Source organism: Podarcis melisellensis (genome assembly GCF_964234715.1).
Source record: "Podarcis melisellensis genome assembly, chromosome: 13".
NCBI classification, from domain to species: Eukaryota; Metazoa; Chordata; class Lepidosauria; order Squamata; family Lacertidae; genus Podarcis; species Podarcis melisellensis.
Genome location: NC_138545.1, coordinates 20,436,820 through 20,455,648, shown reverse-complemented (window position 1 = coordinate 20,455,648; position 18,829 = coordinate 20,436,820). Strand labels below are relative to the sequence as shown.

The following is an 18,829-nucleotide window of genomic DNA, read 5'->3' as shown; positions in this document are numbered from 1 at the left end:
TGGGCTTTCTTTCTTTTCCTTACAGCTTTTCTTAACACCTGCCTTTCGGTCCACAGGGTTTTTGGCTTTGCCATTGTGGCGACATCAACCTTGAACATGCTCATTCCATCGGCTGCAAGGGTCCACTTTGGCTGCGTGATCTTCGTGCGGATCCTGCAAGGCCTTGTGGAGGTAAGGCCCGCACCCCTAATCTCCATGCTTTCGCACCGCCCCGTAATATCGACCTCTCCACCTTCCTCTCCGAAGCCTCAGCTCCCTTCCCTCAGAGCACCGTCGCTGTCCTGGGGGCACTTAGTCTTCTTGTAAAGAACGGAGTCAAGGTGGGACAGAGTTATGGGTCGGAAGCAGAGCTTGTTCCTTGGGCCTGCCTCTTTTCTCTCTCTCTCCAGTGGAAAGGTAGCTCTGATCTCTATGTAACTCTCTGTGCCCTCCACCTCCAGGGGGTCACCTACCCAGCATGCCACGGTATCTGGAGCAAATGGGCACCCCCCCTGGAACGCAGCCGCCTGGCGACAACAGCCTTCTGTGGTAAGGTAACATGTTCACCGACCATCGAAGTTAAATGGGCGGGGAGGGCCTCCCATGCCATAAAAAAAAACATGGTTGCCCCCTTGAACCTGATGTCCTTTGGCTTCTGACTTGTTGAAACTTCTTAAGCGGAAGCTAGAAGACCTGTCCCAAAGTCTAGATCAAAACACATCACATCCTGGTTTGGTTTTACATGTTGGAACAGCTCTTGGTGAGTGACTCGCTTTAGGAAAACTCACTGGACGCACCCTGTTAAGTTGCTTTCACACGAGGACTGCTTTGATTCTGAGGAATTGAAACAGTGGTTCCATACAGAGTTTAACATAATGCCACGTTGTCTAGCAATTCCTAACTCCACAGCCAGGATCCTTCTCGCTCTCCAGATAGCCTCGGGTTCCTTTCGCTTGTGGGGCTGGCCGAGCTTCCCTCACCGCCAGCCCCGGGGAGCAGTGGGAAGGCACACAGACTTTCCGCTTCTCCCCGCAGCTTGTGGGGCTGGCAGTGGGGAAAGCCGAGCTTCCCTCACCACCAGCCCCAGGAAAGCCACTGCCAGCCCCAAAGAGCAGGTCGGGGAGCAGCGGAAAGGCTGTGTGCAGTCTTCCCACTGCTCCCACAGCTTGTTGGGGCTGGTGAGGGAAGCCCGGGTCCCCCCCCCTCCAGCCCCAGGGACCACACATTCGCTCCGTAAGACGCACAGACATTTCCCCTTAGATTTTAAGAGGAAAAAGGTGTGTCCTATGGAGCGAAAAATAGGGTAAATTTCCAGATAGCAAAGGTCCTTCTCGACTTTCGCAGTTTCCCCCTTTGCAAATTCTGTCCCTCTTACTGTTCTTGCTGAACAGGAAACAGCACAGCTGGTGGGTAACTGATGAATTGCCCCCGAATTGCCCCGTTATTTGACAGTTCCTGTTCCACAAGGAGAGGGTTTGAACACTGCTTTCCTCTTGTCCCCCCCCCCCCAGTATTTCTTCCTTTTTCATAGCTATAACAAAGGATGGCAGCTAGTCATGGAACGGCGAGTGTGGGAGCAACCTCAGAGGGGTAGCAAGGGCTGCTGGGAGTCAGGCAGTAAAGGCTGGTGCAGTCAATCAAATAGGGGCACTGCCCCACTAAGCTCAGCCTGCCCTCAGCCAGACCCCACGCCCAGCTGCCTTCTTACTTACAGCCAGCTGGTCACCCTGACCTCTGCCCTGCCAGTCCCAGTGGGCACCAGTCCCCACTGGAGTTAGGAATCTCGGCTTGTATCCCTGGCTAACCCTTTCCCTCTGCCTTTACAGGCTCTTACGCAGGGGCTGTGGTGGCCATGCCTCTCGCGGGGATCCTAGTGCAGTATTCCGGGTGGAGCTCAGTATTCTACGTCTACGGTAAGCCAGCCAAGAGGCCATGCCAAGAAGAGTGGAAGAAATCTAAAGACTATTTAGCTAGATATTGTAACATACGATAAGTAGAAGTCACTTGAAAGGACCAAATGGGCCTAGGACTAGAGTGAATTGTAAAATATTATGGATTTGGATAATTATGAAAAGAGAAGAAGATTGTAAACTAAAGGTGTTAATTTGATTAGAAAGAGGGTATTGGAAAGCTGTTAAAGAGTGATTCAATGAAATTCAGTAAGGAGGGATTCGAGGAAGTCAGTTAACAATGAAAATTAAATTAGGCCTTAAAGATTTGGTATTTATATGTTTGCTTTTGTTGCTTTTTGTTTTAGTATTGTAATTTTTTTCCCTTTATTTGTATGTCTTATTTGTTATAAATTTGGAAAATTGATTTTAAAATTTGGAAAAAAAAGAGAGGCCAACTCTTTGGCTACCATGCCTTCTCGGTTGCCTAAACCTCGTTGGATCAGATCGTAGGTCCCTTCCCTCCAACCGCTTCTGCAATTCTGTTCCTTGGCAGGCAGCTTTGGTATCTTCTGGTATATGTTCTGGCTGCTGGTTTCCTATGAGAGTCCTGCCCAGCACCCAACCATCACCGAGGAAGAGAGGAAATACATAGAAGAAAGCATTGGAGAAAGCGCCAGTCTTATGAATCCCCTTCTGGTCAGTGCCTTGCATTGCTCTCTTGCCATTCATATGGCGCCATTGTAGCAGGAACCCCCCCCCCCAATCATTCAGTTTGTACAAACTTCACACACACTCACACACTACATACGCTACACTTCTGTTATAAGTTCATAGAAAATCAACCATACATCGGATTTGCACTGTTCCACTTTTATTTTACTCCATGAAGGAAGGACTACAAAACGGGGAAGGTTTGATACAGGGCAGCCATAATCCTTGAGCATACCAGTACATACACAGGAGCCCTGCACAATTGCTATGCCAACCCTGATGGTCCTAGACAGAAGACCATCAAGATCACAAAGAACTTGCGTATGGGAGTGGATTCAGCACGGACTGGAACAAGGGACAATAATCAGCTCTTCCTTCTGGGGGCAGGAAACTGCCAACCCCCCTTTGTCCTCTGGAAATTACTCATCGGGAGGGGGGAAAGGGGGAACCAGCCAGATGACAGGACACTCAGGTTACCACCACAACCCGTCCCTCAACCCCTCCTTTCTGTGATGTATGTATGATGTTTCTGGGGGTGGTCTTGATCTACAGGGTGGCAATTTCAAAAGTCTTTATAAGACCTTGCACAACATTTTTCTGGGTCTTTCCTCTCTCCTGCAAGTGAGGGGAGCACCCTGTTGCAACAGATCAATAAAGGCGAAGCCTACAGGCTGCTGTCTTGCTCCAAGTTATCCTGGTTGGTGTCTTTGTTTTTGTCCAAGGGAGTCCTCGGATTTTTCCATTAACACCAACAAGGTGCACGGAGCCTTAACAGAGTGTGGCGTAGTGGCTAGAGTGCCGGACTACGACACTAGGAAACCAGGGTTTGAATCCCCCCTTGGCTGCGAAGCCTGGTTACTGCCTCTCGGGTTAACCTACCTCACAGGGTTATTGTGGATAAAATGGGGAAGGGGGGAGAACCACATACGCTACCCATGAAGCGTTGAAAAATGAAAATAAGAAAGAAGGCAGGAGGTCAAAAAGACAGGTCCCAAGCTACAGAGTTCCCTGGGAAGAGCGGTTGACTGCTAAACCACTCTGAGAATGGCACCTGTGTGAGGGGAATAGGGGTCTCCTAGAAACACTCGGCACCCTTAACAAACTACAGTTCCCAGGATTCTTTGGGGGAAGCCTAATTGTTCAAAGTGGTAGAATACTGCTTCAAATGCCGAGTGCATATGGGGCCTAGTGGTGGTATCAGGCAGCTCCAAGCATACTGGGCTGCAGGGCAGGTTCATATGAGACATTTGGACAGGTGAGGGTGGTGAAGGTGGAAGAGCAAAGGCCATAGGCAAGGATATGAGAGAGCAGAGAGAAAGAAACTGCGCACACACCATACATTTAAAGCACAACTTCCCCCAAAGAATCCTGGGAACTGTAGTTTAAGGGTGCTGAGAGTTAGAGCTCTGTGAGCGGGAAACTACAGCTCCCAGGATTTGGGGAGCAGGGAAGCATATGCTTTAAATGTATGGTGGTGAGGCGGCAGGCGTTGAAGATCTCTCTGCAGTAGGGAAGCTCTCAGCAGCTTCATGGGGCGCCATTTTTGAGGAGGCAAGTGGCCTCTGAAGTCCTGCGACAGCACTGCGGTGGAGATATGCGAGGATGTGAGGCAACTCCATTAATATTTTCATATTTTTCTCTCTCTCTCTCCTCCCTACCTCTTGGCAGAAATTCAAAGCGCCCTGGCGCAAGTTCTTCACTTCCATGCCTGTCTACGCCATTATTGTGGCCAACTTTTGCCGGAGCTGGACCTTCTATTTGCTCTTAATTAGCCAGCCGGCCTATTTTGAAGAAGTCTTTGGCTTTGAAATCAGTAAGGTGAGAAAAATTGCCCTTGGTTTGAGGTGTGTGTGTGTGTGCATGTGTCGGGGCAAGAAATTGGAGACTTGTCCATAAGTTCTCTTCACTGTTTTTAATACTGAATTTGAAATTGTTCTAACCCGGTCTTGGGACCTACTGGTGAAGAGTAGCGAATATTGCTGTCGTCATTAATTAATTAGCAGAGGGTGCTTCATTCTGTGCTGAGAAGAGAAAGAAAAGATGGCCCTAGCCACGTGCCAATTGTTCTTCCATCGTATGCTGGGGCAAGGCTGAGCAGGAATGCACTCTGAGAGAAAACAGGTTCAAATATCCAAAACAAATTCACACACAAAGAGAGAAGGAACCAAGGTGTTCTGTTTTTTTTATTCTATGGCTCTTTGTGCAGTATAGACTTTTTATTTTTTTAAAAAAGAAGAAAAATATAAAACTTCAGAAATTAGCAGGATCAAATTTCAGGGTTCCAAAACATACATCTACACAGCCGCAGCGCATGGGCAGGGTTTGTGTGTGTGGTTGGAGTGGCAATGGCAATGGCACCCTCCCAATGGCAATGGCACTTGTAAGGAGAGGATTGGGGTAATGTGAGGCTTCAGCAACACCAGGGGCTCCTTGAATCGACATTGACGGCCCTGCAGGTGCACTTGAGTGGCCACTACCAGCCCAGAGCTCCTCTGACCTCATCACACCTCGCCTTGTCTCCTCCCTCTCTTGGCAAGTTCAGTTCCGTCACTCTGCACCCTCGCCTGCCACCACTGCTCCTGCCACAACTTCTACTAGGTAGCAGTCGGTGATGGCGAAGAGGACTACTGGAATTGGATTTGAAGTCCTTTGACAGAATTATATAATGTTTTCAACATGGGTGTCCGTGGAGGGGCAGTTCCCCCACCACCAGGAACCATAATCCTTTGATTCGCTGCTTTCATTTTTGTTTTTAAAGAGAGCACAGGTTATATCCAATGGGTGGCTGGCAACTAAATTTCACTCAGACTAGACCCATTGGAATTAACAGGCCTGACTTAGCAATGTTCATTCATTCAGTGGGTCTGCTTTGAGTAAAACATATTTAAACACCACCCGATGTTATCAGGCTAATTTCTCACCAAAAAAAGCGAGAAAAAAGGTACAGTAGTACCTCGGGTTAAGAACTTAATTCATTCTGGAGGTCCGTTCTTAACCTGAAACTGTTCTTAACTTGAGGTACCACTATAGCTAATGGGGCCTCCCACTGCCACCGCGCCACCACTGCGCGATTTCTGTTCTCACCCTGAAGCAAAGTTCTTAACCCGAGGTACTATTTCTGGGTTAGCGGAGTCTGTAACCTAAACTGTATGTAACCTGAAGCATCTGTAACCCAAGGTACTACTATACCTGCACATTTTGTCTTGTACATCAGTTTTACACAACTTAAGAGTTGTCTTCAACTGAGCCCTACGTATTAGTCAACCCACTGAAATTCATGGTCATGGCAGTCTCACTTTCAGTGGGTCTACTCTGAGTAAGACTTCAGCTGGATAAAACTCTTAAGTTTGCAGAACCTGCTACATGAGACAAAACGTATAGGTACTATTCTCAATTTTTGTGTGAGAAATAAGCCTTATCCCACCCTTCCAGTGTTATACTTGGACACACACACATACACTGCCCTTCTCCCCACTTGCAAAATATCCTGTGGGTGCCCTTGGTCATAAATGTAATGTTCAAAAGAAAAAAGACCCCACACAACAGCTGGATTTTCTTAACTGTTTTTAAGCATCCTTTTTGTCCGTTCCTGTGCAGGTGGGCATGCTTTCTGCTTTGCCGCACCTGGTCATGACGATCATCGTGCCCATTGGGGGCCAAATCGCCGACTACCTGCGGACACGGAGGATCATGTCTACCACAAACGTCCGCAAGATGATGAACTGCGGGGGTGAGAGAGAAAGGCATTGTTGGAGAAAAGGCTCGGGGAGGTTGAGAGATACCCGGACTCCAGTAAGGGGCAGGTGGCTGGCTTGGCAGTGGGAAAGGTTTCTAGAGAAAAGTGCCCAGACCAGGAGTAGGGGACCTGCTGCCCTCCAGAACCTGCTGCTGAACTCCAACTCCTATCTGCATGGCAAATATCTAGGGATGGTGGAAGTTGGAGCCCAGCAGCATCTAGGCAGTACTGAGAGTGCCACAATATTTGAAGCAAATGCATTAGAGACAGAATCCAGGAACTCGCACAGGTTTCTGAGAATCTCTGTTTTCATTTAGATGTCTTTCTTTCGCAGGGACGGGCACACCTCAGTTTTTTAGCACTTGTGGATGCAAAATCACTTAGAGGTTTTCATCTCCCACTTAGAATGCTTTTCTGGGGTTTCTAGTAGGCCTGGGCGATGGCGCCTTCATCCATCAGTATATCGTGGGTGAAACTGCCGTCGCTCCTGAGTCCCTCAGCCACCAACGCCTGGTGCGCAGAGGAAGGAAAAAGCTACATTGGGAGCGGAGGCAGTTTCACCCCAGCACCTTGCAGGGCTGAGGACAATGCAGCTTGCTTCTCCCTCTGCTTTTCAACATTGCAATGTATCACAATGTTTAGCTGGTGATACATCACAGTGTTGAAAAGCTGATATCTCCCAGCCCTAGTTTCCAGTAGGAGGGCATGAGAAATCACCACATATTCCTGTCCTGTATCCCTGTCCTGTGGGTTGCAGTGGACCCTGCACTCTTGCTTTTAGCAACCTCTCCTCTTGCCAGTTCACTTCTCACAAAGTTGCAACCTCCCCTGACCCTCATTTATTCATGAATCAGTCTTATATACCAAGACCATATAATCCAGGACCATACTGCTGACAAAGACCTTAATGCTGGCCTTCCCCAATTTGGCACATTCCGGGTGTGGTTGGACTACAAATCCCATCAGCCCATGGTCAAGGATGATGGGAAGTGTAGTCCAGCCCAGGTTGGAGAATCCTGCCTTACACAGAGAAAGGTCTTTCTCATCACTGCCTTTGATCTTTTCCGCTCAAGGCTGGCTTTTTATTCGTTAGCTCATTTGTTACATTTTCATCCTGCACCATCAGCGCATCTCAGCTCTCAGGACAGCTTAAGACGAAAATAAAATAAAGTTACACAATCAACCATAAGATCAAACAGAGTAAAACATCAGCTATAACACAATAGATTTTTTTTTAAAAGCAACCACACAGTGGATAAATAAAACACAAGCTTCCAGAGTGGCTTAAAAGGATTTTTAACGCCTGGGAGAATGAATTGGTGTTGAAATGACACATGCATACCATGTGTTGCAGATGTTGGGGGATTGAACTTAAGAACATCACACGATCCCTTCTGGACCAGGTCAAAGGCCCTTCTAGTCCAGCACTCTGTTCTCACAGTGGCCAGCCAGATACCAGAGGCCAGCCAGCAAGTGGGATCTGGGTGCAACAGCAATTTTTTCCACCTGTGATTGCCAAAAACTGAGGCCTTCTATATGCATAGCATATGCTCTTCGGCTCATTTGCAGCCCCGCTAAGTTATGACGCCCTTCCCCTTCCATTAGCAAAGAAAAATTAGCAGCACGCAAAGCCACATGTAGGTTTTATGTACACCCTGCTCTAGTTTCTTATGCAGCGCGATCACAGTCAGAAGTTGAAAATAGACACAGCTGTGCTTGTGTGCAGGAGCTGTGTGTCCACACTCACTTTCTCTGTTCTTCCTTCTTCATCAGGTTTTGGCATGGAAGCCACACTCCTCTTAGTGGTTGGCTATTCCCACAGCAAAGGCGTAGCAATTTCTTTCCTCGTTCTGGCCGTGGGTTTCAGCGGTTTTGCTATTTCAGGTAAGCTCTTAGTCACTGGCGGAGGAAGAGGAGTGCGGGGGGAGCGCACTGCCCCCGGCAGCACGATCCTGGTGGGGTGCCATCGCGGCTGCCCCCCGCCTGCACTGGGCGCCACGCCCCCAGAACGCGACCACGTCCCTGCAGGAGATGCACCACGTCCCCAAGGTGTGTGCCAGCCCCGCCCCTGCCTGCTCTCCGCCGTCTGGTGCCGGAGCATGAAGCTCTGCCACTGCTCTTAGGGAGCTGGGTTGACCTTCTGAGGAAGGTGAGACCCTCCAGTTGTTGCTGAACTACAACTTCCTATGTCCTTGGCCACTTGCTGGGACTGATGGGAACTGTAGTCCAGCCATGAAAGATTCCCCACACCTGTGTTAGGGCATTGTGGCATTCCAAATTAAAGGTCCTCTGCTCCCCCCCCAACAAGTAGGGATCAGAGAGATATTAAGTTTGTGCTCCTACCTAAGTTGCACTTTCTGAAACAACACACAAACCCCACAGCCGTGCTCTGAAATGCGAAATTCTCTGAAGTTTGCAATGCACTTCTCTAGTCAAGCAATGTGTATAGAAGAACACATACTGAGGTAAAGTGTGCATCAAATGCATATATTTGTGAAAATAACATATGTTATGTATATATAGTGCATTATATCAGGGGAAATTGTCCTGCAAAAATATGTATACAGTTGTACCTTGGAAGTTGATCGGCTTAATTCCTGAATGTTTTGGCTCTCGAACTTTGCAAACCCGGAAATGACTGTTCCGGTTTGCAAACTATTTTTGGAAGCCGAACATCCGGCAGGGCTTCTGTAGCTTTTGATTGGCTGCAGGAGCTTCGTGCAGCCAATCAGAAGCTGCACTTTGGTTTTCAAACATTTTGGAATTCCGTTTGACTTCTATGGTACAACTGTATTAGGCGAAATTGTATGCAAACATATATGTTAGAAGCAGGGCTTTTTTCCAGCCAGAGTTCAGCTCTAGCACCTCTCAGGTAGGCGCCACTGCCATTCTAAGAGAATAAGGGAGAAGTTCATGGTGAGCTTTGGCACCTCTTTTTCTAGAAAAATAGTACTAGTTAGAAGAAATTCACAGTAAAATACTGATGAACTTTCATGAGGACTGTTTTGTTTTTGTTTTTTCAGCCGACTAAAGAACCAAGTCTAAGATTATTTAAAATTGGAAAAATAAACTGAGAGAACCTGAAATTGTAATGTTCGCCCATCCTTGCCCACAACTCCCACACAGTGGGACGCCTGACATGGAGGCTCTCTGATACCCATATAGTCCAACCCTGTGAAGGGTTCATCCTCATTAGGTGCACCTTTTTTTGCATGGCCTTTGAAGTCTAGTCCATGCCCCCTCTCCTTTGACCACACCCCCTAACCCCCTTGCCCTGTGCCCTCTGAGTGGTTTTGCCTGGCCAGCATATGCATTGAGCTGTGATGTCCTCCATGTTTCTGCTGGCCTCAGCCAGAAGTTGGGCATTTTCTGCCACTGCTCCTAAGCTGTGGAAGGAACACTCTTCCAGCAGAGATTTGGCAGGCATCCCTACTTTTGATTTTTGGGAAAACTCTTTTTTTTTAATGCTATGTGGCTGTTTACATTTTTGGATGAGTAGCCAGGTGTTTCAATCATTTTGATGATCGTTTTGTACTGCGTTTAATGGGTTTTAAAAATCTTTTTTAACCAGAGCATAGGATTGCTCTGTAAGAGGCAATAAGGGTGATGCCTCTTTCAGGAGATCATGATTAGGGAAAACGCAAAAGGAGGGCGGAAAATCAAGGCAAGGGGCCCACATGCTTATTCCTTTGAACTTTGTTTCTGTTTATGACTGCAGAAGTAAGCGATCTTTCAAGTATCTCATAGAAGCAACAGGGAACTCCATGTGGACTCTCTAACTGCAATCTAATACCAAACGACTGTGATCTTGCGTGAACTTACAGGGGCGGGGAATATCCGTTAGTAGTTCTAGTGGTAAACTGTAACATTTTAGCACATTTGGATGCTTCCAGACAACCTGATATGTTTACAGAGAGAGTAGATGACATTGATTATTTAATCAGCATTCATTCTGATTTGTTTGTGGGGAGGTTAGAAGATAGTCCTCAAAACAAGTGTCATCCCACTTTTTCCAGTGCGTATTTTCTGTCATTTCCTTTATTGCAAAAAGTCTGATCAGTTTAGGGAAGCAGGTTTGTTCAGGACTTCCCAATCATTGCGCTACCAGGATTGGCCAGTATATAATTGCATACCACTTAAAAATAGTGATAATCTGGAAACAGCCTCACAGTTAGAGGCAATCTGTGGCCTACGTTAGCTCCAAAGTTAGAGGAGAAACTGATGTAAATTCCTTTCTATAACCCGCCTCCTCGCTTCTAGGATTTAATGTCAATCACTTGGACATTGCCCCCCGATATGCCAGCATCCTCATGGGGATCTCCAATGGTGTGGGAACTCTGTCAGGGATGGTGTGTCCACTCATCGTTGGAGCTATGACCAAACACAAGGTAGGAATCAAAGCTCCTGAAAACAGGGGGGTTGCTTGACTTGAGAACTTCCTGTCCCCATAATTTCTAACCTTCTGATTTGGTTCTCCAAGTGCCGTTTATGTAGCCAGAATGGCAACAGCCATCAGGAGGTCTGAGCATGCTGCCTAACAATATGCTCTCTTCCTGACCGTTGAGAGCAGTTGGGTGGGGAGGCTGAAAAACGGATGGGGGGCAATGGAATGGAGCAGCTAGAAAAGGAGGACAGAGGAAGAAATACGTTGTTGTTGTTTCGTTTCACTCACGTGGGGGTTACGTTTCTGGGAGCTGCGCGTACGTGAAGTCCCGTATAGCGGTAACACCAACTAGAAAGCCTGCAAACGCTCTCTAAACCTCTGGAAACTCTTGAAAAACCCTTTAAAAAACTGCTTACCAGACGTCCTCCCAGTGCTTTTTTTCTGGGAGTGTGTGCAGGAGTACGCATACCCCTAAACATTTTGTGAATCTAAGTTTGGCCTCATTAAGGGGCAGTATTTCAATATGTGTAGGAAAATGAGAGTACAGTGGTATCTCGGGTTACATACGCTTCAGGTTACATACGCTTCAGGTTACAGACTCCGCTAACCCAGAAATAGTGCTTCAGGTTAAGAACTTTGCTTCAGGATGAGAACAGAAATCGTGCTCCAGTGGCGCAGCGGCAGCAGGAGGCCCCATTAGCTAAAGTGGTACCTCAGGTTAAGAACAGTTTCAGGTTAAGTACAGACCTCCGGGACGAATTAAGTACTTAACCCGAGGTACCACTGTATTTCCATGATCCACAGTGATAGGACCTTCTCTTCTCCATTGTTGCTTGACCAGGCAATCCTTTCGTTGCCCACCTTGCTGGTTAAAGTGGTTTTTTGTTTTGTTTTGTTTTTTTGTTTTCTTTGGTCCTGGGCCTAGAATATGCCCAAATTCTGAGTTTTGCACTCTTTGCCTTTTTTCTCTTTGCTTATTCTCTCTTACAATTTAATTGGTGTTATCTGCTGGTGCTTCCCCCCCGCTTCATCTTTCTCCCTCCCCCCCCAACCCCTGTTTATATATTCCATTGATTTTCTTAAGTGCCTCATACTGCGTGTGGCAGAAAGGCAGGGTAAAAATGTTCTCAATACACAATTTTTTTATTAAAAAAGCAACAACCAAAGTGTGAATTTAGAGTGCCTGCTATTAGAAAAGAACACAGATACTGTGGGAATATCAGAAATCTGGTAGGGCAGGGATAATCAATGTGATACAATTATCCCCAGATATAAAATATACAGGAAGGACTGAGGGGTTTGCACTGGTAATGGTGCTGCTCTATAGGTCAAAGAGGACATTGACCGCAATAAATGAGAAACCTGAGGAAGGACAAATCCAGTCAAGAACCACTGCATATGGAAATAACAGTCTAAAAATGTAACACAGTACTGCTAATAAAGCTTCTGAGAAGGAGAAAGAGCCATAATAGCTAAGTGAAACATTCATGTTCAGAAGCAAAGTTAACATACCTAACATGTCAACGGTATATCCACGGTATTCATGTAATATTTTAACCGTTTGTGATTCTAAATGTTAACATTGCACCCTGCCCTGGGACCTGCTGGCGAAGCATTAGTAATACAGGAAAGTCCCCACTTGTGTGAGACCAGCTCGCATGCCACCATGTACATGTGTGGCGCTGCGAAATAAAAAAAAAAATGATTCGAACCCAGAAGTGGTGCAAAAAAAAGGGCAACAATGGCCCAAGAAGAGCACAGAAATGGCAAAAAGAGCAGCTAGCAATCCCATGAGCCATTGCACCGACCTTTGAAACCTGTGGAGAATTGGAGTTTGAGAAAGGAGGCTTGGAAGAAGCAGTGCTTCCCCCCCCCAAAAAAAAATGTTTACGGGTACAGTGGTACCTCGGGTTAAGTACTTAATTTGTTCTGGAGGTCTGTTCTTAACCTGATACTGTTCTTAACCTGAAGCACCACTTTAGCTAATGGGCCTCCTGCTGCCACTGCACCGCCGGAGCACGATTTCTGTTCTCATCCTGAAGCAAAGTTCTTAACCTGAAGCACTATTTCTGGGTTAGCGGAGTCCCTTCTGTTGGAGGAAAATTCAGACTGAAATTCCCAGGTGTCAAAAAAGGTTATTTATGTATGCCACTACTGCAACCCATGTTTTGTTAGCCCAAAAATGGAAACCGAGTGAGGTCCCAACCAAAGAGGAATGGCAGCTTAAGTTGATTGAATATGTACAGCTTGCAGACTTAACCTATAGAATAAGAGAACAAGGAGAACATACGTTTAGAGAAGATTGGAAAACGTTTATTGAATATATGGGAAATAACTGTACAGCTGAAAACGCTGGTGACATTGATAAATTCAAAAGTGTAAATAAGTTTTGATGGGTGTAATAATGGAATACTGAATGGTATAGTCTTTGTAAAATAAGCAGGGATTTATGATATGTAAAATGAACCATGGAAAGAGAAGAAGGGATATCTTAAGGATGTAAAAATTAGTACTTTAAATTGTAAAACAGAAAATTTAATTATGAGAAAAGGTCCTATCACATGTCTCTGTTAAATGGGCCTAGTCCATTAGGGCAAATGAGGCACTATGGTCAATGCTGCAAAACCAGGACGCATGGTTTCTGAACTGTACTCCTGAGTCACATGACCCACATGAGAGAGCAGCACCTAAAAACATGCCTTTGGGGCCACTGCAGTCTTGTGAGTTTTGGCGCGCTGTACTCTCACGTCCCACAAAACAAGATGTCCCAGACAGTTGATGGATACCTGCCATGGACCCTCTGAGTGACCTACATGGACTCCCTGGGGTCCGAGGGCCAACCATTAAGAACCACTGGACTAAACGAATGAAGTACTTTCTTTGGTTATCCACACTGACCTCTTCCCTCTTTCATTCCCCACAGACACGGGAGGAGTGGCAATACGTCTTCCTCATTGCCTCTCTAGTGCATTACGGGGGTGTCATCTTCTATGGGATTTTCGCCTCTGGCGAGAAGCAGCCCTGGGCCGAGCCGGAAGAGATCAACGAGGAGAAGTGCGGCTTCATCAACGAGGACGAACTGGCCGACGAGGAGGACGAAGCGGCCCGCATGGCCGCAGGAGGGGGCGGGGGAGGAGGAGGTGGGGGCTATGGCGCTACCAAGAGCACCAGTTTTGCCAATGGAGGCTGGACGGCTGACTGGGACAAGAAGGAAGAATACGTCCAGGAGCCTGGCAAAGATTCGTATATGTACGGCACACCAGGAGAGCGGGACTTGTAGAGATGCCCCATCCCTCCTTCCGCGTGGGGTGCTGGGGCCTTGGTTCAGTCCTCTGGAGTGAGGGGGGGAAAGCCTGTGTTTAGGTTGCTTCTCCCCCTCCCCTTTCTCTTTACCGTCCTTTCCCTCCCACCCCTCAGTTCTGGTACAACCGTCCAGATCCACTGAAAACTGCCTCCCTCTTCAGTCTCATACGCCTTGGTAAAAAAAACCCCAAGGGCACCCACACACCCCAAACCGCCCTCCTTCCTTTTCCACAGGCCCCCGTGTGTTGTCATGACAGCCGCCATGCCTCACACAGACCCAACGCTACCTACTCTAACCCCTCCAGTGGTGGTACCTCCCCCTACCCTCTGGATATGGGGGCAAGGGGTGGGTGGAGTTAAGTTACACCCACACACCCCTTGAGCCCTACTAAAGACCTTTGGACACAGCGCAATAGCACTGATTTATGACCTATGGCCTTTGGGTTACCCAGGTGGAGGAAGCCCATAGGTCTGTGGCAGAAAATGTGCTTCACATACATCAAGTTCTAGGTTTGATTCCCAGTCTCTTCTAATCAAAGGACGTCAAGGAGCAGCTCCGGGAAAGATGGCTGGCTGAGCCTTGGAAGGCCTCTGCCAGCTAGAGTAGACAGTACTGGCCTAGATGGACCGATGGTCTGGCTCCATGTGAAGCAGGCGCCTCTATTCAGCATCCCCCACCCCCGGGATGGAGCTGTGTTTGGTCGCCTCGCCCCCACTCTGCCACTCACTGCTTCAGCACCTTAGACCAGCCTGTCGCCAACCTAGTGCCAACCAGGTGTTTTGGACTACATCTCCCATCAGCCTGCAGCCAGCCTGGCCATTGTGGCCGGGTTGATGGGAGTTGTAGCGCACGACGCCTGGCAGGCACCAGGTTGACGAAGCCTGCCTTAGACTATGCCTCAGGCCCCTCTCTTTCTTAGGAACAAATCAAATATTTTCCCCTTCCTGTGAATGTATCTGGGGAGCTTTAATTTGCGAGGGGCAGAGCATCTTATGCCTTCAGCATTCATGCGCCAAAAATGACCCTGCACTGAGGAGGGGGCGGGGAGCAGCTCACCTTGACCCTAAGGCAGACCCCTTGCTCCTATGCTGAGAACCAGTCAAGCCATGCTTCTTCTGTGGCACAAATCCAGCCTGTCCGTTAAAAATGCCCACAGGCCATCATTTCTAAATACTCCACTTGCTTGTCACTGTAAACGTGTGTTTATCCCACCCCCAAGCCACAAAATGCTTTCAGTGCTACACTGGTTGACGTTTTCTCAATGGACAAGTGAAAATCTGCATAGTGGTTTCGAGTGACACCGCCTCCCCGCCCCCAAATACTATGGATGGTAGTTTCAAGAGCCCCCCCCCTTTACTCGCTCCAAAAATAACTCTAGGCATGTGTTCACACAGTGTTGTTATAGCGCTTTCAGGCTTACAGTGCTGCAAAATTATTTGAAACCCAAATTTTTAAAAAAACCTAAAAAAATTATAATCCAAGCTTTGTCACCAAAGACCTCGGCGGGGGGCAAAGGGTGGCTATGCTCCCTTCAAATGTTGTTGGACTCCAACTCCCATCAGCCCCAGCCAGCAGGGCCAATGGTCAGGGTCAATGGAATTTGTAGTCCAGTAACAATGGGAGGGCCACAGGTCCCCCTCCCCGCTCTAGATTCTTAACTAGAACATGATAAAGGTTCACACTATGCTTAAAACAGTATATATTAAATGTGTTTCAAGTGCAGTTTTGAGTGGCTGTGAAACATTATGAAACTGGCCACATCTACATTACAAATTTAAAGCAGCTTAGTGGTATTGTGTTTTACCTATTTTGGTTTCTGTCAAAGAACCCTGGGGGTTGTTGGTGCCCGAGGGTGCTGATCTGATTATTTTACTTAGCTAGTTCATAGATCTCTATCCCGCTTTTTAGGATACTCTCCTCACAAAGCTGATTATCATTATGAATTGTCTTTTCACCCCTTTTTTGACTCCCAGAAGGTGATTGCATCCTTTTGTCCTCACATCCACCTCGTGAGCTAGGCTAAACTTATAGAGAATGACTAGCTCAAGTTCAGCCGGTAGTTGAATGAAGAATTTGAACCCAGGTCTCCCTGGGCAAATTTCAAAATTCCAGCCATTATATACCACGCTGAACCATTATCAAATCAGCAATTCCCAGAGATCTTTGCTTAGAGGGCTCGGGGACTGGTTTAAATGTGTAGTACAGACATACTGTGTAAGCGCAAATTAGTTATCCGTGTTGTAAGCATCACAAGCTATTTACAGTGCAATTGTATGCATGTTTACTCAGAAGCAAGCATTGCTGAGTTCAATGGGACATACTCCCATTGCAGCTGCAAGGTGCTTTAACTGCCTTAGTGTGAACACAACGTAGGGTTTTCGCACCATGAGAGGAGCCAGCATAACCCAGTGGACACTAGAATGTTCTGTTAGGATGACCATCCCCAACCTGGTGCCCTGTAAGATGTTTCGGACTACAACTCCCATCAGCCCCAGCTAGCACGGCTCCCTGGCTGGAGCTGATGGGAGTTGTAGTCCGGAATACCTTACAGGGCACCAGGTTGGGGGAAATACTGCTTTAGGGTCTGAGATGTTTTGAGAGTTTCATCTTAAAATGGCCCTCAGCGACGCGTACAAAAAGGAGAGCAGCCTACCTCAGAGGATTGTTGGAAGGATGGGCCAAAGAAGATTGTAAAGCACTCTGTTAGGAAATGATTCCTAACGGTGTCAGCAAATGCTGGGGTCGGTGGAGCTGTTGGTTTCTGAACACCCCAAAACACACCTGCAGCTTTTGCATCGGAAACTAACTTGCTTGAGTTCATTGGAGTTCAAGTCGTTTGCCATATTCCAGAGGCACCTCCAATAATCCCACAGCTCCTTGCGGCAGTTGATCCAGTCTCACAAAAGCCGGTTCCCAGAATATCAAGGGGTTGGCAGCGTCCAGGCCCCATGCTAGGGAAAGGCTCTCTCCCCACCCCACCCCATAAGTTCTTGCCCCCTCCGCCCCAAAGTTCCCTCTGTGGGTTGGTTGGTCTGTCTGGCGTTTGCTCTGTATGTGTAACCTCCCTCCCTGGATAACCCCCAAACAGTTGGAATAAATACCCTGTTCTTGTGTAAATATATAAATATAAATATTATATACGAAACCAAACATGGGTTTGGAAAGGAGCGTGCTTGTGTGCGTGGCGCTGGGGGACTGAACTGCCGCTGCCTAACTATCCTTCACCCAGAAATTTCTCCATATATCCATTCTCTGTTCAATTATGATCAGTTTGGGCCTCTTTCATATAACGTCAGTCACAGTTTCTGCACATGCACCATAAATTTAATGAGGTTTGTTAAGGGTGCTGAGAGTTACGAAGAGACCCCTATTCATAGCTGTCAACGTTTCCCTTTTTTAAGGGAAATTCCTTTATTCCGAATAGGATTCCTCCCAGGAAAAGTTGACAGCTATGCCCCTATTCCCCTCAGAGAGCTACAATTTATAGAGTGGTTGGACAATCCCTCTGGGAACTGTAGCTCTGTGGGGGGAGTAGGGGCCTTCTAACAATTCTCAGCACTCTTAAACTACAGCTCCCAGAGTTCTTTCAGGGATTTAAAGTAGTATCGCAATGCTTTGAAAGTGGATGCGACTTTTGAGTGGAATATGGCATAAGTCAAGCATGAAAGGAGAAGGGGAAAAGAAATGGCAGGAGATGAGTAAAAATTATTTCAGCGTTGTGTGTATAACAGACGGGAGAGTATATATATATATATATATATATATATATGCTTTCGTAGATTTTCACGGGTACAGGAATGCAGGTTTTGGTGTCCTCGGGTGTCTTCCCGTGTAAAAGTTGGGGTGTCTAGGCGACGTTTCGACGAGGTCTCACTCGTCATCTTCAGGCTGGTGCTTTCGGCTTCTTGTTACTGGAACAGAGCAGGATCTCAGTGTTTGAGTTCCTATAAATACTGTTGAGGGGGTGTGGTGTATAGCCTCCAATGTTCTGGGCAGAGAGGAAGTTCCCAGGCTAGTGTGCCTTTTCTTCTTTTGTTCCTTAATTACTTGAGGGATATCTTGAGTGATTTCTTGAGTGATATCCTGAGTACCACTTAGGTGGGTCATTAGGTGTGGATTAGTTGCTAAAGTCTTTGTGTCTTGACCTCTTGAACTTTGTGAAGAGTTTTTCTGAGAAGATGGCTGTACTGCACTTAGTTGTGCTCTGGCTTGGCTTCGTGTATAGGGGCGAGCTGTGGTTTTGTGGCCTGTGTCAGCCAGATCTGTGTAGGGATTGCAGGGGGGTGCAGCATCCGGAGGTGCCACCATGGTTTGGCTACTGGATGGTGTCTGTAATTTATCTGTGGAGAGGGTCTGGGTTTGGGTCTGGTGTGGTTGATTGGTGATAGCGTTCTGTGTGCCTCTGGATCTGGTGTCAGTTTTTGTGGGGAGGGCTAATTTCCAGATGTCTGGCAAGCGGGATGTGTCGTCACGCTTGTTCATGTTGTGAGGGTGTTTCTCTATCTCGATGGCTTCCATGATTATTCTCTTGTGGTGATGTTCCATGTTAAAGAGCAATTTGGAATCTGCAAAATTAATTTCGTGTCCTGTTTCTTTCATGTGTTGGAAAAGAGAGGAAGTTTTTTCTTCTTTTTTGACGGCATTCTTGTGTTCTGCGATACGTGCATTTATTCGTCTGTTTGTTTGTCCAATGTACGTGGCTGGGCAGACTTTGCAGGGTATTTCATAGACCCCTTGGTTTTCCAACTGGATTTTATCCTTGGGGTTTCTGAGGATATTGGCTATTTTTTTTTTTGGTTGGTGCAAAAGGCTGTTTTGATATT

General features: G+C 47.1%; 1 protein-coding gene across 1 annotated transcript in view; it reads left to right on the top strand.

Moving 5' to 3' along the window:
- Nucleotides 1–15,456, top strand: part of SLC17A7 (solute carrier family 17 member 7) — a 54,081-nt gene extending 38,625 nt beyond the window's left edge. The window contains exons 4-12 of the mRNA XM_081885974.1: nt 57–171; nt 441–528; nt 1,806–1,892; nt 2,425–2,567; nt 4,251–4,400; nt 6,180–6,312; nt 8,092–8,202; nt 10,579–10,706; nt 13,626–15,456. Of these exons, the coding sequence (XP_081742100.1) occupies nt 57–171; nt 441–528; nt 1,806–1,892; nt 2,425–2,567; nt 4,251–4,400; nt 6,180–6,312; nt 8,092–8,202; nt 10,579–10,706; nt 13,626–13,982 (1,312 nt within the window). The 3' untranslated portion in view covers nt 13,983–15,456. The remainder of the gene's footprint in view (nt 1–56; nt 172–440; nt 529–1,805; nt 1,893–2,424; nt 2,568–4,250; nt 4,401–6,179; nt 6,313–8,091; nt 8,203–10,578; nt 10,707–13,625) is intronic.
- Nucleotides 15,457–18,829: the final 3,373 nt, after the last annotated feature.